Source organism: Drosophila gunungcola, unplaced genomic scaffold (genome assembly GCF_025200985.1).
Source record: "Drosophila gunungcola strain Sukarami unplaced genomic scaffold, Dgunungcola_SK_2 000001F, whole genome shotgun sequence".
Classification (NCBI taxonomy): Eukaryota; Metazoa; Arthropoda; class Insecta; order Diptera; family Drosophilidae; genus Drosophila; species Drosophila gunungcola.
In genome coordinates, this window is record NW_026453197.1 from 16,556,471 (window position 1) to 16,579,740 (window position 23,270).

The following is a 23,270-nucleotide window of genomic DNA, read 5'->3' on the forward strand; positions in this document are numbered from 1 at the left end:
GTTCGATCTCATACCTGATCCAAAATTACCATTATTTAAATGAAAATAAATGACATCCTATTTATCATCACTGTGGACGGGTGTATATATATATATATATATATATATTATATATAAATAGGACGTCATTTATTTTCATTTAAATAATGGTAATTTTGGATATATATATATTGTATAGCTCTCTAGATTTCGCAATCTTTTCATTTAATAAGAGATCAATCTAAAATATATAGTTCGGAAGCTATTAAACAACAAAACTAAATAGTTAGGTGTTGCTTATAACTAAACAGTATTCTTAAATTTTTAACTACAGTTAAGAAATAAATGATCTAGAAATGTTGTATATACTTATAATAATTAAAAAAAAATTGATTTTTAGAAATTTGTCACAAATTTTTTCCCAAATTAAGAGGCATTTTGCTTGATAAGAGCTATTACTAAAATACATGTGCACTCATGTTAGAAAAACTTTAAAACATAAAATGAATACATTTAATAAAAATTGCATTAAATTTTATAATAACTTTTTTATGAGTATTTAGGTAAAAAAAAGCTTAAGGACCCTTTACTTGCACTGTTATTGATAGCAAATATTTTTACTTATTGCAAGTTAAGCCACTTAGGCTACAAAACAGTGCAGCTTAAGTGCCCTTCAGTGGCACTGAGCTTAAGAATTCGCGTACTCTAGCTTTCACAGTTATGACATAGTGCAGATGAAGTGGGATTTACTTGCACTATTACTTAATTATACGTCAAGATGTCTATATATATGTCCTTACTCATAATGCAATAGAAACAATAAGGTCGCAGACACATTAGATTAGATACAAAAACATTTGGCTTAAGATAACATTGGTGCACCGTATGTGTTGAACAAAAACTATTTGAAAAAGTATTCGACATGTTGCGATAATTGGCGCAATGTTTCACATTTAATTTCCCTGCTTTGCGGAGATAGCGAAACTCCGCGAAATACCAGCGCAATTCCCAATAAGCTGATAAGGTGACACGTTTCCATAGACATCCATTTTTGCAATCGCGTAGCTTCTGCCGGAAACACAAGACATCAGGGGCGCTACCATTTTAGATCGATTTGCATCTCGCTTCTAAAATTAGACATATATCTAATAAATTGGTCATGTCTTTCGGGTAATGTTGCTGCCGTTTTTGTCGGTTGCAGCCAACGGGAACGGTGATAATTTCTTAACAATTCTTGACTGCGTTTCGATCTTTCATCATTTTGCGATGGGGGGGGGGGGGTTCGAGTAGTTTCCCTTTCGGATTTTTGCCACCATGAACCCTCACATTATGAATGCCGGTTACCACTTGGTAAGTGCACTTAAAAAAAGATTATAATGTTATTTAAATTGTTTTGTTTTATTAAGAACTATACTGGGAAGAAGAATGTTTTTAATCAGACTCGATTTTTGGGCTAAAAAACCTGTTGCATAGCAGATTAATATATTTTTAATGGCTTCAAAAAATTATCTATATAATACCTTGATATAATTAAGCATTTGATACAACTAAAACTTTTAATCTATAAAAAAATGTAACAAAAGTGTCTTATGCATTTAATCCATTTTTTTAGTTTTTCAGTCAATAACTTTTTAAAAATTCATACAAAATTAAAGCTTTTGGTTTTTATTGATCTAAATAAATTATTATATAATTTATTGATTTACTCGCATGTATGTATAAATATTTCTTTAAGGGAATTATGAAATAATTTTTTTTCAGTGCACTCATATAAGGTCTAGCATTGCAGTTCCCAGAGAGGTGCTTGCTTAGACGCAACCTGCTAAGGAAAGTGAAATTCCCCGCGAGAGTGGCGCAACTGATGGACTCAACGAAGCGGACACTTTTAAGCCCAAATTGCACAGCACAATTTGTCGCCAGTCGCCAGTCGCCTGCAATCCCTGAGCTGGGGCTTCATTATAAAGTCGATGACATGGCGCCGGCGAGCTTAGTCATCATGTTTGCCTGCAAACGGAAGCTTCGGATCGCACTTGGTCTGGCCTGGTTCTGGATGAGTCTCGTCGTGGCCCAAAATGCCAGCGATGTGGGGGTCAGCAGTCGGGCAGGAAATCAACTGGACCTGGCCGGTTCGGCCACCGCCAAAAGTTTCGAGCCACCACCTGAATTCTACAGGGGTCGGGGTCCAGGATCCGGAGGTGGAGCAGGCCTGGAAACGACTCCTTTGAGTGGTTCCAGCGGTCATCCTTCGTTGGGAAGCGTGGGCGAAAGTCTCAGTGAAACCTACAACAAGTGGCGAGCTGGAGGTGCTAATCTCCAGGACCGAATCAGTGTGGGTGAGTATGGTCACTAAAAGGATATCTTCACAAATTAAAATTTTCTGTAAAATCAGATTTATTATCTAATTAGATAATTAAAGAAAATATTATACGTAAAATCGAAACTGATCTAATGATTGACTGGTCCATCAGAAATTTCGTCTTAAAGAAATTCACTTGTTTGAAAGCCATTTATGATATTTTAGTAAATGATGAACAGTTTATGAGGTAATTATTTAAAAGTACTTTCAATTACTCATTAAAAGACAATAAAATAAAAATTACGAAAGGTTATAACTAACAAGTACAAGTTGGTACATTGTATATCTATACGAAGAAATTTATTATATGCAAATTACCAGATTTGATTAAGGGTTTAACAACGTAAATTTGGTTAATTTAATAAACCTTAAAGATTTAAACATTTTGATATTAAATTTATTGTTTCTATCTTTAAACTTTAACTGTTAGTAAATTGTGTATCCAAACAAAGAAATTTTTGAATTTATTAAGTCATTATAGACTAAACTATTTAAAATGGAATTATTTAATAATCATTAAAATATAAATATTTTTTTTTTATAATTTACAACTTATAAGGTTTATATTTTAAATTTGACTAAATATTACCCAAACAGTAGTCGGGTTTAAATTTATAGACCTTTGTACAGAACAAGGCTATAGCGCTTAATCGTTTTTATCATTTAAAAAACAGGTCCTTATGGAGCCGCTGGAGGAGGGGCTGCCCATGCACCGACCGTGGGCAGCTTTGCAAGCGATTCCCATCCGTATCCCTACGAGTACTCCCACAGCAGCGGAGCAGGAGGAGGAGGAGGAGGACCTGGTTTTGGAGGTGGAAATGGAAATGGAGGAGGAACTGGGGCCTATTTCGGCAGCTCCAGTGTGGAAGCGGGTATACCATTCGACGTGTATGGATATGGATCGCGTCCAGGTCAAGGTGCCGGTGTGGGCCATGGCCATTATTCCCCGCCAGAGTACGCGTATCCGTATCCCCTGGATCCGCATGAGATAGCCGCGCACAAGGGACCGGGTCCTGGCCACCACGACGTGTCGCCCAAAGCCCTTTTGGCCAAGAGCTTTCTTATCCCGCTGGCCAGTGCTGCAGTTTTGGGGATTGCCGCCGCCTTGGTTAGCAATCCCCTGCTCCTCCAGTTGGGTACTGTCTCCGGACTGGGCACCATCGTCGGCAAACGCAAACGACGTGCAACTGGTCAAAATCTGCTAGCCCATAAGCACACTTTATAAATACATATATGCCATTCATAACCATAACAGAAGTAATGGAAAATAAACATTTGCCTTCAATGAGTTTGTATCGATAAGTAGCTCTCCCTGATAAGATTTTATTTAAAAATGGTAGACAAATGTGCGAATCGATCTTCGAACTTCGAGATTAAATCAGTGAAAACGTAATCGTTATAAAAATAAAATATTTATCAGCATAACTTTTTTTTGGGTCTTCACCTAATAACAAAAACTTTTCAATGTGTTAACGTTTTTATTTTTCTTGTTTTCTCCGAAAGTTATTATGCATTTCTCGCTTTCAAATTTGTATGCGAGAATAAATTTATGGTGGTTTTACATTTTATATCTGCAGACTGTTTTATTATTAAATTGTTATTATTTTAAAACCATTTAAAATTTGAAATTTGTTTTACCACTGTCAAAATTAATGCTGTTTTTAACCTTTTTTGTAAAACAAAAATCTTTTTCACATCAAAAACTACATATTTCTCTTTTTTTTCAATTTAAAACGTTATTTCCGTTACCTTTTTTTTTCAAAAATCTAGCTAGTTTTTCTTGTTATGCCGCCAGTTTTCAACAAGAAAATATCGTTAGAGATGGATACATCGATATTCTCTGTCAAACATCGATAGAAGCGATATTTTGAAAATATCGATGACATCGCTTTGCCATCGATGTGTGTCCACCTCTAATGGTTAGCCTCTTTGATTCGAACACGTGGTAAACTTGGTGGTAATATCCAAAGCGTGCTCAAATTTTTGTCGAAATTCATGTAACAAAATGTCGGAAACTTCAGAAGACGAGCAGGCGCAACTGCAAACCAGTGACGAAGAGGAGGAACTGAGCGGCGAGGAGGAGGAGGACGTGGAAGATGACGAGGATGCGGAAGAGAATGGAGAGGCGCAAAGTGGCGACGAGGATGCTGATGCAGCCAGTGGCTCCGAAGCAGAAGAAGAAGGCGAAGCTGAGGATCAAAAGCTGACCTGGAAAGATCTCGTATGTGCCAGTCTCCGAAATTAATCCCCGGCGTCCAACTAAGTCTTATAATTTCCTTTTAGGGACTCAATGAGACTTTGTGCCAAGCCTGCGATGAACTGAAGTGGAAGGCGCCATCGAAGATCCAGCGTGAGGCTATTCCGGTGGCCCTGCAGGGCAAAGATGTGATTGGACTGGCCGAGACTGGTTCCGGCAAGACTGGAGCCTTTGCCCTGCCCATTTTGCACGCCTTGCTCGAGAATCCGCAGCGGTATTTTGCCCTGGTGCTGACGCCCACGAGAGAACTGGCCTTTCAAATCGGCGAGCAGTTCGAGGCGCTTGGTGAGTTCTCATCCCAGACCCTAATATATATACCCTACACTATGATGTTACACCTGTTTTGATTTTGTTTACCAACGAAAATATGAAATTATTATTTCTTTATTCGTCACTACCTCTGAGTCTTAAGCTCACTCCTTAGTTGTAATCCTTATTTAGACCACCTCATAGTAAAGCCAACTTCTCTGTTTTCCAGGCAGCAGCATTGGCATCAAGTGCTGTGTGGTAGTCGGCGGCATGGATATGGTGGCCCAGGGCTTGCAGCTGGCCAAGAAGCCACATATCATCATTGCCACACCAGGTCGCCTGGTTGATCACCTGGAGAACATGAAGGGCTTCAACCTGAAGGCCATCAAATACCTGGTCATGGACGAGGCAGATCGCATTCTCAACATGGACTTTGAGGTGGAACTGGACAAGATCCTGAAGGTGCTGCCGCGCGAACGGCGAACCTTTCTGTTCAGTGCGACCATGACAAAGAAGGTGAAGAAACTGCAGCGTGCCTCGCTCAAGGATCCGGTTAAGGTGGAGGTGTCCAACAAGTACCAGACGGTGGAGCAACTGCAACAGTCGTATCTGTTTATACCCGTCAAGTACAAGGACGTGTACCTCGTGCACATTCTCAACGAACTGGCCGGCAACAGCTTCATGATCTTCTGCAGCACCTGTAACAACACGGTTAAGACAGCCCTGATGCTTCGGGCATTGGGCTTGGCTGCCATCCCCCTGCACGGTCAAATGTCGCAGAACAAGCGTCTGGCCGCTTTGAACAAATTCAAGGCCAAGAATCGTTCGATTCTCATCTCCACAGATGTGGCCTCCCGCGGCCTGGACATACCCCATGTGGATGTGGTGGTGAACTTCGACATACCCACGCACAGTAAGGACTACATCCACCGAGTGGGTCGAACGGCAAGAGCGGGTCGCTCCGGCAAAGCCATCACCCTGGTCAGCCAGTACGACATTGAGCTGTACCAGCGCATCGAGCACCTCTTGGGCAAGCAGCTGCCATTGTACAAGTGCGAGGAGGACGAGGTGATGGCCCTCCAGGAGCGAGTGGCCGAGGCTCAGCGCACGGCCAAGCTGGAGCTGAAGGATCTGGAGGACACCAAAGGTGGCAGGGGCCACAAGCGGGGCGGGGACAACCACGACGACTCGGAGCACTTCACCGGCGCCCGCAAACGCATGAAGCCCATGGGTGGCGGCGGTGGTGGTAGTGGCGCGAGCAGAGGAGGAGGAGGCGGTGGTGGAAGGAAGGGCTTCGGCAAAAAGAACTGGAGCAAGGGAAAGCAAAAGAGATAATGCAGATTTACGTTATAGTTAAGTCTCGATTTTATTTAGTGCTACTCTATTGTCTAATAAAAAGTAATTGTACATGTAATTTTTAAATGCGTTTTTTAAGCACAACCTAATGTCGGTTTTAGAGATAATTTTGCCAACACAATTTGTTTTTAGGGTTCAGCAGAAAACTTATGCCAAATGATTTTCAAGAAATATAAAGTCCCATATGTCAACCATATACATTCAAGCTAAAAGATTCAAAATTTAGAAAAAACACAAACATGTAATTATGTTGAAATAAAGAACTAACTTTTCATTTATTGATCAATTCCACAATACAAAATAATTGTAAAAATGGCAAATCCTATTGATACCATCAATCAGATATGTTTAGTAATGTCAAGTGTGATGCAGAGATACTGCTAAATGTCAAAATGAGGGCTGAATCGATACCAGATCATTTGAGATATAATTACATTCGTTGGCGCTGCTTACTTAAACTGTTTGGATATTCACTGGAACTATGAAAACTATTTGTGCTTATTGGTGGATCTCTAAAGCTATGGACTGCGGACTGTCTTCTAAATGGTGGATGCTGTTGCTGTCCAGTAGAAGGGGCTGCAATAAGTGATGGAGGACCATAATCTGCTCCTTGTGGTCGCAGGTTTGAACTGGCATGCTCATTTTGCTTATAGCACTTTGATGTGCTTGTTAGAAACGACATAATAGTTTCATTCTTACACATAGCATTTGGTTGAAGCAGTATCAAGCTGGCAGCCTTTACAAATTTGTCTCCCTGTTGCACAGACGACTGAAGTATTGTGATCAAGTTTTCTAGCGGCAACGTGAACTTGAAATCCTTGTCCAGCTCCACCAGCTCGTCATAATACGCTTCCCAGTTGGCGCTCGACACTATGCGTAATATCATCAGTGTCAGATCCCTAAACTTGTGCGCCTTGCGTGGCAGCCACAGTTGCTCCATAATGCAGGCCACAGCCTCCTTCTGCAGGCCGAATTTATAGAGGGCTCCATAGGCGTGCGCCACCAGAGGCGCAGAGATGCCTCTGTGCAGACGACAGTCGGCCAACATGTTCAGCAGACGCTCCCGCAGCTGGCGAAGCTCGAAGACGTCCACAAACGAGGTGAAGAAGGTTTGGAAGAGCAAACGGCATCGCAGCGCGTTTCGATACATGTTCACCAAGGTCTCCTCGTCCATCCTTATCAAACGGCTCTGGACTTCGCCCGAACTGCTCAACGAGTGATCGCAGTTAAAGGCACGGCACTTGTCGTCCACAGACTGCATGCACTGGACGCCAAACACGACTCTGATCCAGGAATTGTCCTGTTGTTTGGGCGGGAACGCAGGCATACATGGCTGAATGGTGGCACTGACCATGGGAACTGCTTGGGATGGCACTCGATAGGGTGGTGCAAACACCGGCACTGGCTCTTTGGCCCGTCGAGATGCTGTTGCTTCTTCCCGCTGCTTGTGACTGAATGCAGCTACCGGGAGTTCAACCGATGGCGCTGGCACTGGAGTCTTTTTTTTCTTATCCAACTCCTCCTGCTCGTAGAGGGATCGCATCACGGACGGTTGTGTCTTCAGTTCTTCTGCGTTTAACTTGGGTATCCGAAACGGCTTTGTGTTCTGCACTTTTTGCGCTTTCGGTTCGACAACTGCCTCAAGAGACTTCAAACATGTATTGAGGTTCTGCTCCACAGCTTTCGGTTGCTCTATCGGTTTAAGCTCAGGCAAAGCCGTTGCGGCTTTTAGTTTTTCATTTGGTTTGGGCTCAGGTATAATCTCGTCCTTGAGCCCATCCCAAGAGGCAGCCACCGAGAGCACATCGTCGTCGTCGTCCTCCTCGTAGTCCAATTCTTCATGTTCGCCCATGAAGATGCCCACCAAATCGGACTTATTTTCCTCCGTCGCGGACAGATTCGGCAGCTTCTCGAAGAACTCCGTGGTGTGGGCCAGCTGATGGTCGATCTCGCTGGGCGTTTTATTGTTGAAGTTCTCCAGACAGCGCTCGATCTCCTCCCCCTCACGAAACAGATCCATCGGCGTGTCAAATAGCTCAACCTCATGGGCTACATCGTTATCGTCTTTTGGGAGGAATCCATGGGCGCTGGCCTCGCCGCCGCCCACGGGACTGGTCAGCTCCATGGCGTCGTCCACCAGCTGATCTCCGCTGATGGTGTCACTTTTGTCTGGCACATGGAGCTTCCGTCTCTGGGGCTTACAGCCGAAGCTAGATTTATTGTAGTTGTGCTCGTCGAGATGGCTGTGCCTTCTGTTCGACTGACTGTTCTTGCGACTTACGTTCTTCCTCGGGCGATCATCTTTAGCTGAGCATTTCAAATTGATCGGAGTCGGTGGCATGTGGGCTGGCATCGGCAGTGTTTCGGAGCTTATCTGTGGCAACAAAAGGAACTTATTAAGTAATGTAAAGTCCATGTAACTGCTTACTGCTTTTACGCCAACGTTTGATATGGTCCTTTTCTTGGGAGGCGGTGAGTTGTAGGCGTTTGGCTTGGTCCCCTGAAGTCGAGATTTTCCGGGCTGCTTTCCAGATGATTTTTGCGGGATCTGAATGGTCTTCTCGTGCGTCGATGTCTTAACGTGTATCGGCGGCGTTTTGTGCACTAATTGTGGCGATGCATTTTGCTGCGTTGGCGCCTTAAATTCCTCCTGTATCCCTTTGAATTGCTTTTGCGCTGCTTTCTGCAGTGATTTCGCCTGCGTCTTTTGCTTTTCGTACTGGGATGGCCGTCGCTGGTTTATCAAACTAGGCTCCCTAAGCGCCTGCTCCGCCTCCAGTCGGGCCAGCTGCTGCGCTTTCTCGTGGAGCGAGGGACGTCCTCTTTTGCGCTTTACTGGCGGAGGGTCAGGTGTGAAATGTTCGGCAGGAGGCTCCCTTTTAATAGAGGCATCTAGTGCTACGGGTTTTGGTTTATTGACTTTATTCTTAAACAATTGGGAGAGCGGGATATGTTCATCTAAGTCGTCGCTTGATGCCTCCGAAAGCTGCAAAAAGTTATTGGGCTTTGGCAAACCATTTTGAAGCTTGGACTGTGGCAAGGCATTTTTATTCTTGGGCTGAGAAGAATTCTTGGGCTGCTTAACAGGATTGACCAGTGATTCGCGTACCTCGACAGGATCGGGTATTGTGAATTGTGGGTTGTGTGCGAAAGTACATGTATTACGGCGCTTGTTGAAGCTAGCTGAATCTTTTTGTTTAGTAAGGACAACGGCTGGACCACGCGTAGGAAAACATGAATTTCGACGCTTGGGCGCCTGGAAAGCACCTGAATCCCATTGATTTGTGGAGTTCAAGTAATGTTCATCTCGGGAGGCACACGAATCTCGCCGCCTGATTGGAGTTAAGATGGGAGCATCTAGGGCACATGTATTTCGGCGCTCAATGGAATTCAAGACAGACGAAGTGGACTTAGATGTGGAGCCACTAGCACTAGACTCTCGTCTTTTGTTGGGCTTCCAGACGGAAACATCTTGCGATTCGTAGAGATGCTGATGCTTGGAACTAGCAGTGGAACTCCTTGAAGCTCTTCGATCTTTAGCAGGAACAGTAGGAGTTTTAGGTGGAGCAGAACACACTATGGATTTCCGACGGCCGTTGGGATTATTAACCTTGGCGTCCTGACGCTTAACGGAATTGGCGGGTGGGAGGAATAGTGAAGTCTTCGGACCTGGGGCCACCGATTTCGGAAGGATTTCCCTGGGTCGAACCACGAATTGGTTCCTAAGCGGCAAATAAGAATTCTGTTGGTGAAATAACAACTATGAAAATCGTACTTCCTGCCACAACAAAAAACAATGCTTACAATGTTGCTTCGGATGCAGTACGGATTGTGAAAGCTTTCAAGGAAATTTTTGTAAATTTCTTCCCATTCCGCCGGTGGAAACGAATCGGTGTGCAATATGGTCAAAATCTGCTGCCAGCAGGACCTTTTGTCCCGCATCCTCATTGTATTTTCGGTTTTTAACGATTCACTAGAAGTTTCATTGCGATGGACACGCGTTTGCAAGTTTGCGGTTCTTTTCAGTGTGACCAAGTGTCCAACTGGTCGCTTACTAAATACTAAAAATGGCTTGGGCTCTGAAACGGTTCTATTAAAAGTTCTTGGATCTTTTTATTTTTTTAATGACTAGGTACTTTTGCGTACTCTTGTATATTTTTTTTTTATTAATTAATTTTAATTTTTTAGCTTAAATTGTTTACCAAACCAATTGTGATTCGGGGAAAAAAATTATTTTTGCATTCTTAAATAAACTGAATAGCATTGGAGTTTAACAATTAATAAGTATATTTGATCTTCTATTTTCAAAAGTTAAAAAACAATTTCTATTTTGAAAAGCCATTTAGGTTTTAAATGACAAAGAATCGCATCACTTGGAATCCATTTGCGTATTCTTGGCAAGATAGTCATCTATACACGTTTTTTTAGCTTTGTTTTTAAAAAGATAAAACCCCATTATTCATTTTATTTTTTCCTTACAAAAAACTACTGCCCATCCACCAGTTAAAGTAAAATTACTCTTTTTCGCACCGTGTTAAGTTTAAAATATTTAAACAAACACACACGCTACATTGTGTGCGTTTTCGAATTTATTGGTTTTGCTGTTAGTGTGGCGAAATTACAGGGTATTAAACTAATTAAAATTTCTAGGCGATATAGAGAAACCAAAAGTCAGAATTGTACTAATCATAAATATTTGCACAACGCACGCGGCCAGTTGCAGTGTAGCTACAGTCGTAAGGTGTAATTTCCGTCCCGCAGTTAGGAGCACTGTACGTCGAACAGCTCGCAGATGCCTTCGTCGCTTTTTAACGCAAAGTTGAAGTCTTCCTGGGGTGGATTTAGCTGCACCAACGGCGGGTTTTCTGCAAAGAGAAAGGGGACAAAAACAAGTTAGTGAGAAGCACTTTGCAAATTGCAAGAAAACGCCAACCTAGATTGGGATCATCGGGATAGAAACGCCGCAGCGAGTGGCCGGACAGGTAATTTTGGAAGATGATCTTTGCCGTCAGCTCATTCTCCAGGAGCTTCATCTCCTCCTTCATCTCGGGATTGCAAGAGTAGCCGTGCTCGTCGGTGACCACGTTCCCCGTGCCTCCTGGAGCGTTACCATCCTCGCTGGAGTGCGACGACGTCGAGGGCGAGGGCGTGTCCAGGCGGCGATAGTCGAAAAATCCGTCAGCGTCGTGCGGATTTGTGGTGCTCTTGCCCTGGTTCGTGACCAGGCAAATGTCGATCGTGCTGCCATTATCCAGCGATACGTTGAGTTCGTACTGCAAAAAAAAAATGAAGGTCTTAATAATAATTCAGATTTAATGATAATATTTACGAATAGAAAACGGGAAAGGAGGTCAGCTAACTTAAATATAGGTCTTAATATTGCAAAAGTAGGTTTTAGAAAAACATGCAATAATTCGAGTTTAGACAAAGATGAAGTAAGAAAACGCGTAAGGGTTTATCGATCAAAATAATAACAAATAATAGGCAGTCTTACGCACATGATTACGTTTGATATCTACTTCCTCGTCATAGTTTGGTATGGTGAATACGGAATCATCTCCAAATATGTCCAGCAAGTCGTCTCGTGTCACATAGGCATAAGACCGATTAGATGGATCCTGCATTACGTAGCGCAAATTGCGCTGTGCGTACTCCAGTTGCTTGTCCAGGTCGTCCTCCTGCATTTTCAGCTGATTGGTCCTGCTTCGTGCTAAGTCGTAGTCTTTCTGGTCCTTTTCATTGTTAAAACCCCCTCCGCTAATAAAAATGAAGGTTTAAATTAATAAATACGTGTTTAAACATATTTTGCAGAAAATTTATAATTTAAAGTTTGTCTCATAAAGCTTTGAGCTAGAAGTCATTAACTTGAAAGGTAATAAATATTCGAATTAAAAAAAATGTAGTATTTTAAAATATAGTAGTACATTTATATGATTTTTACTTCAACCATTAAAAGATATTTTTCCAGTTTAAGTTTGTCTATTTGTTTCCCCCCAACATTGTGAAGTTAGGGAAAAACACCACCTCTTTGTACAGTAATTGCTGTATTTTAACCCACTCTTTGCTGAGTTTGCCCCAAAATGCAAATGAACACCTACCGCCAGCGCACTAAGGAGCAGTGCCTGCCCTTATCTATTAGTCCAATGCCCTCCAGAACATTGGTGATATCGTATATTCTGCGCTTCTGGACGTCCAAGATTTTGGTGGCCTAGGGAGGGAAACAGAAGTCTGGTTTAAGGAGTAATCAAGGCAGGTACACCCGGAACGTACCGCTTTCAGATCGATGGAACCGCCGTTGGCCTTCATGAGTTCCACGAACTTTTGGGTGAGCAGGACCAGTGAGCCCACGGAGCGCTGTTGTCCCGGCAGTGGCAATAGTGTCGGGGACTTGATCGGTGTGGGCGGATCCGGCGATGTGTCCATTCTGACGGATACGGGCTCGTATGCCTTGGACAGGGCCGGAGATTCATCCGGTTCCACCACGTTGCCAGCGTTGCCCATCATCATCATCTTTGAGGAGGAGGTGCCCGCTGCGGAGCTGCTGTCTCTTTTAACAATACTCGCTGTTTTTCGCTTGTACATGGTCCCCAATCGATTCGACTACTCTTTTCCCGTTCTGGTAACTCTTTGTGTGCCTGCACTTGATATGCACTTGCCGAAAACAGCGAATAAATTGTGCTTTGGAGCGAAAATTAAATGAAAATACGAATGTTGGCGCTAGGTTTGCTTTCCGCCATTTATGTCACTTTTTTCTATTCTCTTCTCATTCGTAGGGCACAGTGTGGCAAAGCGACGCGCCTTTGGGCGATACTTGGTTGATTAATCGATATGCGCGCACTTTCCAACACTAGACCTTGGTTTTGAACTGGTCAAAGTGGAATTCTTTATTTACTGCTGTTCTCATTTTATTTTATTAACAAGTGCAGTTTTATTGTTCTATTTCGATTTCGGCCCTATACTGCATCTCTGTTAGTTTGAAAGATTCTCTTTGACTAGAATTGGTTTTTAGGAATACGGCTAACTTCCCAATTGGATTTGTCAAAATATGTCGGTAATCCTGGGATACACTGGGATTAAGTTCCTCTACTTAAATTGAGACTTATATGAATATATTTTAATTTACCCATTAAAATCGGTTTTTTTAATAATTGGTACAACATTTTTACAAATCTTTGAATTAATATATTTTAAATGGCAAGAGTATAATATTAAAAAGGTTTTATAGTGGCTTTATTAATAGAAATTTCAATAACTTTTTTAAATATCGCATAAGCATGGGCGCGCCACGTTTTCTTGGCCAGCCAACGGCGCTTTGCAACACTGCAATTTTTGCCCCTTTTGTTTTGTTCCCTTATTCTGCTTTATAAAAAAAAATCAGCGTGTTGGAGTTCAACCTTATATTCAAGGTAAAAAGTTAAAAACAATTGTGGTTAAACAACACACCGGCAACATGCCATCCAAAACAAAACCGCGATTGTCGCGTGGTGTCCTGGACATGAAGTTCATGCAGCGCACCAAGGTCAAAGTGGAAAAGGAGGCGGACGATGAGCAAAGTCGAGCACTGTACTCCAATGAGATCAACCAGAAGATGCTCAATTCCAGCTCGAACTTCTTGGTGGAATCTAGTTACTCTATATGCGCTGGCCTGGTCGACGGGCGCCTTAGTTTCCGGGGCATGAATCCGGAACTGGAGCTGCTTATGGAACAGGAGCTGGCGGAAAAGCAGGGCCGCACGAAGCCGGAGCAGCCCAAGGAAGTGTCCGACCAGGACATGGTCAAGGCCTACTACGCCAACAAGGCGCCCACGGTCAGCGGCAGCATGGGCAAAAAGTTCAGCACCAAGAAGGACTTCAAAAGGAAGCAGAATGGCGACGAGAGTGGGAATAAGCATCCCAAAAAGAAACAGCAATTCAAGAAACCACGCTCGGATGACGATTAGTTTACTCCTTAGTTGTTACACACTGACCTAGCTAATAGTAAAATAAAATATACGAATTCAATTGGATTCTCTCAGTGGTTGTTTCACCGCCTGCAGGGCATAGCACATCTGGGTGTTGTTGATCCAGCGCCAGGTGTTGCTCCAAAAGTCGTAGGTGCTTCCATTCACCAGCACCGTCTGGCAATTCACTGCAACGATAAAAATGGCTATTAGTTATCCTTATCTATAGGTGACTAATAAACCTACTTGTATCCAAAATACGCTGGACATCCAGTGGCGATATCATCTTGTCCCAATGATGCGTTCCCTTGGGCACCAGATTTAGCACGTACTCGCTCAGGATTACGCCTCCGAACCAGCTGGGTATGGTTTTGTTCAGGGTGGTGATAAAAATGGATCCTCCTGGCTTCAGAGTTCGCACACTGGCCTCCAGCAGACTCACTTTATCGTCCACATGCTCCAGCACTTCGGACACTATCACTGCATCGTAAACTTCACAATTGGCCTTGGCATGCTGGTCCACTGGCTCCATTTTGTACAGCACATTGCTGGACAACTCCGGACTGGAGCACTTAAGGTGATCCCGAGCGGCCTCTATTAACTTCTCGCCGAGATCTATGCCTGTGACCTGGGCGCCCAGACGTGCCAGTTGCTCCGTGAGCAGCCCCCCGCCACAACCGACCTCCAGAATGTTCTGCCCCTTGAGCACTTTGGTGGTATTTACGTAACCAGGCTTCACTGTGCCGCGCGAAACGATGCCATCTCTAATGAAGGGAACCCTGAAAGGGGGAAAATGGCTCTTTATTAATACTTAAAAATGACCTAAGAATCGGATGTCTTACCTAATCTCGTTCAGGGCATGCAGAGCGCCCATGGTTCCATTTTGATTCCACCACTCGGAGGCATGATTTTCATGGTGCCTCACTTCCTTCTGGGTGCCGGCATCCAGTGGAGTCGCCGTGCTGCTGCTTCTGGTCGAACTTCGCAGCAGAACACATGCCAGCGATTGTCTCAGCTTTCTAGAATGCCAGAGTGTGTAATTTGATAAATTATTGCAGTTTTTTTTCAATTACCCGGTTGCAAATAGCGAGTTTCGCAGCATTTTTGAAAGCAACAACAAACTTTGACAAAAACAGCTGACTTTGTTTAGCTGCAACTTTTGAAGGCAGAGGCGTAGTCAAAAGCTTTTGAGGGGTGCGATATATAATTAGTAATGCACGAAATTTGTTACACCATTAAAATGTGCAATCAACATGGATTTTATATGTTAATTTTTATTTAAACAAATTTATCTAAATTTATCTTACCTACTTACCTAAACTAGAAAATTCTCCCCTTTGGGACGTTCTCTTAACCCTTTCGCCTCCACCCCTGAAAAGTAAATAATGGAATTAAGCAAACAATGAGAGAAGAACCACTGGAATGAACCACTCTCTGAAGTTTTGGGAACACAACAGTTCCGATCGTTAGTTCTTTATTATTCTTCACTTTGCTAATTCAAGAGAGAACCGCAATCAGTCAGCTCGCATATCGATAAAGATAACAGAAGCCTTTGTGGCTAATCGCCGATCTTGTGGTTTTGTCGACATGACGGAATACAAAAAGCTCGAAAACCAGGAGACGGATGTGGAGAATGGACAGGCCAATGGCCAGGACAACGAGGAGCAACAACGGCCGGCTGCGAATCAGCAGGCGGCCCAAATGGTGACGGTGTCCTTGTTCATGCTCCTTTTCCTAGGTAGCTCATATTTTCAGGTAATCTATTATAGCCATTAATACGTTTATATTATATAAACGACTATTAATCCTGTTTTTAGCCTCGGCCCCGACTCCACAACTATAGTGGAGGCAGGGGTCATGGACTCTTGCAGAGGCAAGACTGCGACATCCAGCTGGTGGAGTCTATACCCATTGGCCTGACATATCCCGATGGCAGCCCGAAGTTCCTGAGCACCCACGAGGCCTGGCTGCAGTTGTTGGACAGCGCCAAAACCAAGCTGGACATAGCTTCCTTCTATTGGACACTCAGGGCCGAGGACACGCCCGGGGAAACGGATAACAGCACGCAGCCGGGGGAGGAGATCTTCGCCAGATTGCTGGCCAACGGGAACGGCGGCAGTCGGACACCTAGGCTCAAGATACGTATTGCCCAGAGCGAACCATCGAGTGTATCACCCAATTTGGACACAAAGATGTTGGCGAGTGCCGGAGCTGCAGAAGTAGTAACCTTATCGTTTCCCAAATACTTTGGCAGCGGAGTCCTCCACACCAAGTTGTGGGTTGTAGACGACCAGCACTTTTACCTGGGCAGCGCCAACATGGATTGGCGGGCACTCACTCAGGTCAAGGAGATGGGGGTGCTCGTCCAGAACTGTCGGCAACTTACACAAGACGTGGGAAAGATTTTTGAGGAGTATTGGTATCTGGGCAACAGCAAGGATTCCGAGGTTCCCAATTGGAACTACAACTACGAAACGGATTTCAATTGGCGTGAGCCTATGCAGCTCAAAGTGAATAAGAACATTAGCATGGATGGCTTTCTGTCCAGTTCACCGCCACCTCTTGCGGCCAGGGGACGAACCAACGACCTGGACGCCATCCTCAATACCATCAACTCGGCCATTACTTACGTGAACATTGCAGTTATGGATTATTATCCTTTGATTATTTACGACAAAAACCATCAGTACTGGCCGTTCATCGACGATGCACTGCGTCGGGCAGCTGTGGAGCGCGGCGTGGCGGTGAAGCTGCTCATTTCCTGGTGGAAGCACTCCAATCCCAGCGAGGACAAGTACCTCAGGTCGCTGCAGGATCTGGCCTCCAAAGAAGACAATATTGATATACAAATTGTGAGTACAGAAAGGGAACAGTTATTCTATATCAATCGTTATAAACTCAGAGAATCTTATTCTTATTTTATTTTCTCATTTTATTAATGATTATATCGTTACCGTTCTGAAGTCAAAAAACATTTTTAAAATTTTTACAAAAAAACTAATCTCCTTTTCTACTCTTCGCCAGCGTCGCTTCATTGTGCCCGCAGATGCGAACCAGGAGAAGATTCCCTTTGGCCGAGTGAATCACAACAAGTACATGGTCACCGATCGAGTGGCCTACATAGGCACCTCCAACTGGAGTGGCGACTACTTCACCAACACCGCCGGCATTGGCCTGGTGCTAAGCGAGACCTATGAGACAGAGTCCACAAACACCCTGAGGAGCGATCTGCGCAACGTCTTCGAGCGGGACTGGAATAGCAAATACGCCACTCCGCTGAAGTAAGCACTCCATGTCGTTATTTTATTCTTACAATTTTAATCCGATCCCAATGTTATTTTAAAATTTTCACGCTTTCTACAAATTGTTCAATTCTATTCATTGCTTTTATTCATTTTTGATTATGCGTGAGGGTAAATAAAAGGCTCGTTTCACGGCCATAACAGAAAATACAAAATAATACATGTATTCTGTGAAGTGGAATAATGTAAGTGTATACCGTATGTACAGGTGAGCAAAAAAATATATAGTAATCAAATTCATTATTTCATCTTCGGTATGCAGCATGTACACATGTTTCGCTTCTCATTTGTGACATGTGTGTCTTAACTGCATTTAACCAAGCTGCCTGCTTGTCACTAAATATACGTTAAATACTCTTTTCAACTTTAACTTTTGAACTAAGTTTAGGTTGGGCAAACGCCTTTGTCGTCGTCTACGTGAGAATCGGTATCCATCTGAGGGGTGTTCATCTCCATCACTTTATATTGGCGCCGCGTCTGAGGAAGTTATTGCTAGCAATGCTCTTTTCAATTGCCACGTGAATGGAGGAAACACGGGCCAGGAGCGTATTGTAAATTAACAGCAGACAGCGAGCATCGATGGCTGGTAAGGAAACTATATTAGCCTGGCTCGATTTAAGAATGACAATCCCCAAAACTCACCTGCATAGAGAATCTGCTCGCGGCGCAGCGGTCGATTGGCCCAATTTGAGCACTGGTTCGACTTGTTCAGCTTCTTGCCGAGACACGCCAATGAGAGATCCGTGAGGGCGTCCCCGGTCCGGTTCACATTGCCGTAGGGAAGCTCAACGCCGAAGCGCTGTTTCTTCAGCTCGAGCCAGAGATTACGCAGATCCAGATAGTGGTTAGGCATTTGCAGGCGCAGCTGCAGCGGCAGCGAACGCTGCAGTACGCTGAGATCGCTGACCATGGAGAAGCCCACCTTGAGGATGTTCACATTGTTGAAGATGTTCGCGCCCAGCAGCCGCCAGTGCTCCGATCGCAGGCTCTCCCTCGCCAGACAATCGATCAGATAGACATTGTGGCCGGTGGCGATCTGCAGGACGCACAGCTGGCTATCTCCGCACACGTTTTGCATCCACTCCGAGTCCAGGTAGATGATGTGCTCCTGCTGCAAATGGATCAGCATGCGATCGAACTGTGCCGCTTTGTCCACAATTATAAGGCACTCGTCGGGCAGGTCCATGGTCAGGTACATATCACAGCCACTCGCCGCGCCAATGGCTTCCTGGCTGTCGGATTCCCGGCCTGCCGCTTTCCCAGCACCGTTTTGCGAGACCTGCGTCTTGATCTCCGGCGGACAATCGTTTGGGTTGAGATTGAACTCCTTGTACCAGAAGATGGCCTCCGAATGGGCCCCCGCCGAGGCAATGTAGCTCACAAAGTCCATGCGTAGGGCGTAGTCATAGGCATGGACACTCACCAGCTCCCGGAAACTTGCCAGGTTGATGCGCGCCTTCTCGTACTCGCGGTACAGGTAGTGCAGGTAGCTGCACGTCTTGGTGAACTTGTAGTTGGGCGTGACTGCATCATCGAAACCGTACTTTTTGGCCAGTCGCGCCACGATCTTGGCAATGGGCCTATAACTGAGTACGTGGTGGGAGATTTTCAAGTTCTTGTAGCGCCTGAAAGGATATAGTTTAGAGTTAAACAAGTTGGAGGTTAATCTGGATTAAGCTTACCCCAGCAGATGCTCGCAGAGTTGTATGACCGGCTTCTCCTTGTGCAGAAGGGAGTCCAAGAACTTGACGAAAGGCAGGCGCTGCTGTGTGGCATGGTCCAGATACTCCTCGGCCAGCGGAAGTTTCTCGATGGCAATCAGCGGAAAGGCAAGCTCCAGCATGTCGAACTCGTGCGTCAGCTTCAGGCTGATGGACCACTGGGTGACCTCCTTGTAGTGGCCGTCGTCCAGGAGCTCGCGCAGCTTTGGCAACAGAAGATCGCGGACTTCGCGCAGACCGTAGGCATAGATCACAGCTTTGTTGAGGGCCAGCAAGCCGGAGGTCTTGACGAAGTTGAAGGCTATCATGCTGGTGTTCGGGTCACAGCCCTCGCCGAGATGCGGGAACTCCTCGTGGAGCTTGCACACCGTGTCCAGCACAAAGTGTGACAAGCTCTTCGGTTTGATGTTGCTGCTGTCCGGGCAATTGGCGAAGATCTTGAGGGCCAGCAGCAGGGGGTCCTGGTGGCCCATTAGGGCCTTTCCGAATTCCTGACGCAGATGCGGCGACTTGTTCTTGCTGTACATGTTCCACTTCTCGCGAAACAACTTGAAGAACTCCTCCGCATCCGCGTCCAAAGTGGCATCAAAGTTGCGTCCGTTGAGCCCAGCACCTGTTGTAATGTCCTCCAGGCGCTTGATCTTCAAGTTGGCCATCAGGTTCTCCATCTCTTCCTCGTCCGACTCCAGGCCGGCGGGTACTGCGTTGTACATGTGGCTCTTGCGTGCCATTTTACACCAGCGCCCCTTGTCACGATGAGCAAAGCAAGTGCAATTGCCAATTGCAACTGCAATTGACAAGTAAAAATTTCGCCTGCGACTTACCGAGTCGCCAACAACAAAAAAAACGCTTGCAAAAACCGCCAATATTGCTGGCAATTTGGCGGTTTTTTTTTGGCTATAATGGTTTTCTTTGGTTGATTTGCAGCCTTGCGTTTATTTATTTATTGCTTAATTTAGTCACAATTTTCTTATCTTATAATAATTACTTAAGCTGAGTTTCTTCAAACATATATTATATATCACACTTTTAGCTTTATTTTTGTCGTTTGTTAGCTTTATTTAAAGGTAAATATACATTTCCCATTTTCAACGCGATGGCAACACCGCCTGCTCTGCGATCCGGCAACCCTGTTGAGCGGCACACGTGCGATTTTGTTTTAGTTTGCTCGTGTTAAAATGAAGTTGGCTTCTAAAAAAGTTAAGACCCTGGGCAAAACAAAGCTCGGGATCAACAAAAATAAGCCCGCAAAGGATGCCCTCAAGAAGCCGAAGACCAAGAAGGCAGTAAAGCCTTCAGAATCCAAGGCTATCACCAAGAAACCAAAGCAGAAGACCTCTGCTTCAGTGAAATCTGGAAAGCCAGCAAAGAAGGGAGCCAAGAAATCACACAAGGAGGAGCTGGAAGGACTCAAGGATATAGATCCGGAGTTCTACGATTTCCTCAAGAAGAATGACAAGAAGCTGCTGGACTTCAATCTCCTGGACAGCGATGAGAGTGATGATGAGGAGCAGGAGGAAGACAAAGGCAAGAAGGCGGCTGAAGAAAGCGAGGACGACGACGAGGATAACGAAGAAAAGTATCACAAACCCAGCGAGGACTTGGCCGTGGCCAGTGATGAAAGCGACTTCGATGATGAGGAAGAGGACGACGAATCCGCCGCTGGAGGCACCCAGAAGATCACTCTCAACTTGTTGCGTCAGTGGGAGCAGCAGTTGGGCAAGGAAAACGTCTCCATCGACATTGTGCGCAAGGTGATCCAGGCCTTTAACTCAGCCCTGGCCAGCATCTCGGCCGATGGAGCTGATGGCGGCGAGAACCAGCCCAATGCAGCTGCCTTCAAGGTTGTTGGAGCAGCCGCCTTTAATGGAGTCATCCAGCTGTGTGTGCTCCACCTGCAGCCCGCCATCATCCGAGTGCTGGGCGTCAAGCCCAACAGCAGTCTGCCGCTGCACAAGCACAAGAAGTGGGTCAAGGTGCGCGGCTGCCTGCGTTACTACCTCACCGATCTGATCCGTCTGGTGGAGCAGGTATCCAGTGCCAATATCCTGGGGGTGCTGCTCAAACATCTGCATCAAATGGCCGGCATGGTGGTGCCCTTCTCAGCGCTGGGTAAGACCATCTTGAAGCGCCTGATTGTGCTCTGGGCCACTGGAGATGAGACCGTCCGAGTGCTGGCCTTTCTCTGCATCCTGAAGATCACCAGGAAACAGCAGGTAACTAAGAAGTAAACAAGCTCATAATACATTTAACTTACTCCATAACATTATCTTGCAGGCCACCATGTTAAACCACGTTTTGAAAGCCATGTACCTGGCATACGTGCGCAACTCCAAGTTCGTCTCCCCCAACACTCTGCCCGGAATCAACTTCATGCGCCGATCGCTGGTGGAGATGTTCGCCTTGGATCTGAACGTGAGCTACCAGCACGCCTTCCTCTACATTCGACAGTTGGCTATTCACCTGCGAAATGCAGTGATCCTGAAGAAGAAGGACAGCTTCCAGGCCGTCTACAATTGGCAGTTTATCAACTCCATGCGCCTGTGGGCGGATCTCCTGGGCGCGAGTGCAAACAAACCGCAGTTGCAGCCGCTGGTTTATCCCCTTGTTACCATTGCCACCGGTGTGATCCGCTTGATACCCACAGCTCAGTACTTCCCGCTGCGATTCCACTGTCTGCAGACGCTCATTTCGCTGGCCAAGGAGACAAATACATATATTCCTGTGCTGCCGCTGATTGTGGAGGTCCTGAAGAGCAACACCTTTAATCGTAAGCATTCGGCTGTGTCGATGAAGCCGCTGCAGTTTACCTGCGTGCTGAGGCTCAACAAGGGACAGCTGGCGGAGAATGGCTTCCGGGATGAGGTGATCGAGCAGGTGTGTGGTCTGCTGCTGGAATATCTCGCTCATGAGTCCACCTCGCTGGCATTCAGCGACTTGGTGGTGCCCACTGTGATGGCCATTAAAGCCTATCTTAAGGATTGCCGGAATGCGAATTACACGCGCAAGCTGAAGCAGGTTCTTGAGAAGATTCAGGAGAGCGGCCGCTTCATAGAGCAGCAGCGCGGCAAGAGCAGCGTTAACTTTGACATTAAGGATGCCCAAGCGGTGGCCGCCTGGGAACAGCAGCTCCGCCTGAAGCGCACGCCCCTGGACATTTATTACGCCAGCTGGCTGAAGACGCACGAGACCAAGAAGCGACGACAGGCGGCGCAGACGGATGAAATCAATGCCGACTACGATGTGCCCAAGTTGAAGAAACTGCCGGCCAAATCGGGAGTGCCTGTGAGGAATGAGAATGGAGAGATCGAGCTGTTCCCCTCGGACTCGGAAGATGAAGGCGATGATGGCCTGGCATTAGGATCAGATGAAGATGAAGAGGAGGAAGTTGTCGAGGAGGAGGAAGTGGAACAACCAAAAGCCAAGAAGGCCAAGAAGGAGAAGCCCGAGAAACTGAAACCGCAGCCAACAGCGGCGGAAGATGATTATGACGAGGCTGGCGGAGCCGTGGATATAGTTAAGGACTTGGACTTAAACGATTGGTAGAACATTTAAGATCATTTAACTATATTTACGCAATAAATTCTTACAAAATACCAAGACATATATCACTTCTCTGGCGGCTCCTTGCCGGGTATAAACTCGTACTCCTTGTACTTGGGAAAGGTTCCGATGGTGGGTCCCTCCACCTGCTTGGGCAGCGCCTTGTCGTCCTTGCCCTTGGCGTAGGTGGCCTCCAGTTCGGCGGCATTTCGCTTCTTCATGTCCATGATCTGCAGGTTCTTGACCAGCTCCTCGCGGGTGGGTGGTTCCTCGCGACGCCCACGCAGCCACGCCTCCCACTCGGCTGTTAGCTCCTGGTCAAAAGCATCCTTGTCAGCCGGCTCAAACCAACGTGAGGGTTTCCTTTTGCCAATCGAGGGGTTTGCCGGAATCTCGTAGTACTTATTGCCGAAATAGTCCTCCCCAATGTAATCCCCACGAAACTGACGCGGCCGCAGGGACTTCCAAAAGTTCTGGAAAATTATACCGATCACATCGCGTGTCGGCTTGTTAGCCATGTTTTTTTTTTGTATTTGCTTTTATTTTGAGTGGCAAGAAATTTCAACTT

At 45.5% G+C, this 23,270-nt stretch overlaps 10 protein-coding genes across 13 annotated transcripts; 5 read left to right on the top strand and 5 right to left on the bottom strand.

Moving 5' to 3' along the window:
- Nucleotides 1–1,253: 1,253 nt before the first annotated feature.
- On the top strand, nt 1,254–3,673 carry LOC128261579 (forkhead box protein C1). The gene is made up of 3 exons (XM_052995350.1): nt 1,254–1,329; nt 1,741–2,312; nt 3,010–3,673. Exons 2-3 carry the CDS (start codon nt 1,841–1,843, stop codon nt 3,558–3,560), a joined length of 1,023 nt encoding a protein of 340 aa, XP_052851310.1. The 5' UTR covers nt 1,254–1,329; nt 1,741–1,840; the 3' UTR covers nt 3,561–3,673.
- Nucleotides 3,674–4,244: 571 nt separating this feature from the next.
- LOC128261862 (probable ATP-dependent RNA helicase DDX47) lies at nt 4,245–6,255 on the top strand. Its single transcript, XM_052995778.1, has 3 exons — nt 4,245–4,556; nt 4,619–4,877; nt 5,071–6,255. Exons 1-3 carry the CDS (start codon nt 4,341–4,343, stop codon nt 6,174–6,176), a joined length of 1,581 nt encoding a protein of 526 aa, XP_052851738.1. The 5' UTR covers nt 4,245–4,340; the 3' UTR covers nt 6,177–6,255.
- Nucleotides 6,256–6,394: 139 nt separating this feature from the next.
- On the bottom strand, nt 6,395–10,206 carry LOC128261861 (protein deadlock). 4 transcript variants are annotated; one of them, XM_052995777.1, is made up of 3 exons: nt 10,002–10,206; nt 8,641–9,939; nt 6,395–8,571 (listed from the first exon to the last, which is right to left on the bottom strand). In XM_052995777.1, exons 1-3 carry the CDS (start codon nt 10,143–10,145, stop codon nt 6,628–6,630), a joined length of 3,387 nt encoding a protein of 1,128 aa, XP_052851737.1. In that variant the 5' UTR covers nt 10,146–10,206; the 3' UTR covers nt 6,395–6,627. The 4 variants fall into 4 exon arrangements, with proteins under 4 accessions (XP_052851737.1, XP_052851735.1, XP_052851734.1 ...); XM_052995775.1 differs by having other exon boundaries at nt 8,635–9,939; XM_052995774.1 differs by having other exon boundaries at nt 8,629–9,939.
- Nucleotides 10,207–10,731: 525 nt separating this feature from the next.
- Nucleotides 10,732–12,979, bottom strand: LOC128262428 (transcription factor E2F2). The gene is made up of 5 exons (XM_052996680.1): nt 12,468–12,979; nt 12,296–12,405; nt 11,696–11,954; nt 11,131–11,470; nt 10,732–11,062 (listed from the first exon to the last, which is right to left on the bottom strand). The coding sequence occupies exons 1-5, from the start codon at nt 12,777–12,779 to the stop codon at nt 10,959–10,961; spliced, it is 1,125 nt and encodes a 374-aa protein (XP_052852640.1). The 5' UTR covers nt 12,780–12,979; the 3' UTR covers nt 10,732–10,958.
- A 549-nt stretch (nt 12,980–13,528) lies between these two features.
- Nucleotides 13,529–14,202, top strand: LOC128261292 (M-phase phosphoprotein 6). Its single transcript, XM_052994908.1, has one exon. It carries the CDS (start codon nt 13,648–13,650, stop codon nt 14,134–14,136), a length of 489 nt encoding a protein of 162 aa, XP_052850868.1. The 5' UTR covers nt 13,529–13,647; the 3' UTR covers nt 14,137–14,202.
- On the bottom strand, nt 14,107–15,320 carry LOC128261291 (ubiquinone biosynthesis O-methyltransferase, mitochondrial). The gene is made up of 4 exons (XM_052994907.1): nt 15,210–15,320; nt 14,979–15,155; nt 14,383–14,915; nt 14,107–14,324 (listed from the first exon to the last, which is right to left on the bottom strand). The coding sequence occupies exons 1-4, from the start codon at nt 15,236–15,238 to the stop codon at nt 14,194–14,196; spliced, it is 870 nt and encodes a 289-aa protein (XP_052850867.1). The 5' UTR covers nt 15,239–15,320; the 3' UTR covers nt 14,107–14,193.
- A 248-nt stretch (nt 15,321–15,568) lies between these two features.
- On the top strand, nt 15,569–17,513 carry LOC128261290 (5'-3' exonuclease PLD3). The gene is made up of 3 exons (XM_052994906.1): nt 15,569–15,891; nt 15,954–16,988; nt 17,161–17,513. The coding sequence occupies exons 1-3, from the start codon at nt 15,724–15,726 to the stop codon at nt 17,419–17,421; spliced, it is 1,464 nt and encodes a 487-aa protein (XP_052850866.1). The 5' UTR covers nt 15,569–15,723; the 3' UTR covers nt 17,422–17,513.
- Nucleotides 17,514–17,586: 73 nt separating this feature from the next.
- On the bottom strand, nt 17,587–20,014 carry LOC128261289 (exonuclease mut-7 homolog). Its single transcript, XM_052994904.1, has 3 exons — nt 19,121–20,014; nt 18,081–19,063; nt 17,587–18,021 (listed from the first exon to the last, which is right to left on the bottom strand). The coding sequence occupies exons 1-3, from the start codon at nt 19,888–19,890 to the stop codon at nt 17,894–17,896; spliced, it is 1,881 nt and encodes a 626-aa protein (XP_052850864.1). The 5' UTR covers nt 19,891–20,014; the 3' UTR covers nt 17,587–17,893.
- Nucleotides 20,015–20,273: 259 nt separating this feature from the next.
- Nucleotides 20,274–22,759, top strand: LOC128263107 (nucleolar complex protein 2 homolog). The gene is made up of 2 exons (XM_052997824.1): nt 20,274–21,375; nt 21,437–22,759. The coding sequence occupies exons 1-2, from the start codon at nt 20,338–20,340 to the stop codon at nt 22,703–22,705; spliced, it is 2,307 nt and encodes a 768-aa protein (XP_052853784.1). The 5' UTR covers nt 20,274–20,337; the 3' UTR covers nt 22,706–22,759.
- LOC128263111 (NADH dehydrogenase [ubiquinone] 1 alpha subcomplex assembly factor 2) lies at nt 22,706–23,241 on the bottom strand. The gene has a single exon (XM_052997829.1). The coding sequence runs from the start codon at nt 23,218–23,220 to the stop codon at nt 22,768–22,770; it is 453 nt and encodes a 150-aa protein (XP_052853789.1). The 5' UTR covers nt 23,221–23,241; the 3' UTR covers nt 22,706–22,767.
- Between the last annotated feature and the right edge of the window lie 29 nt (nt 23,242–23,270).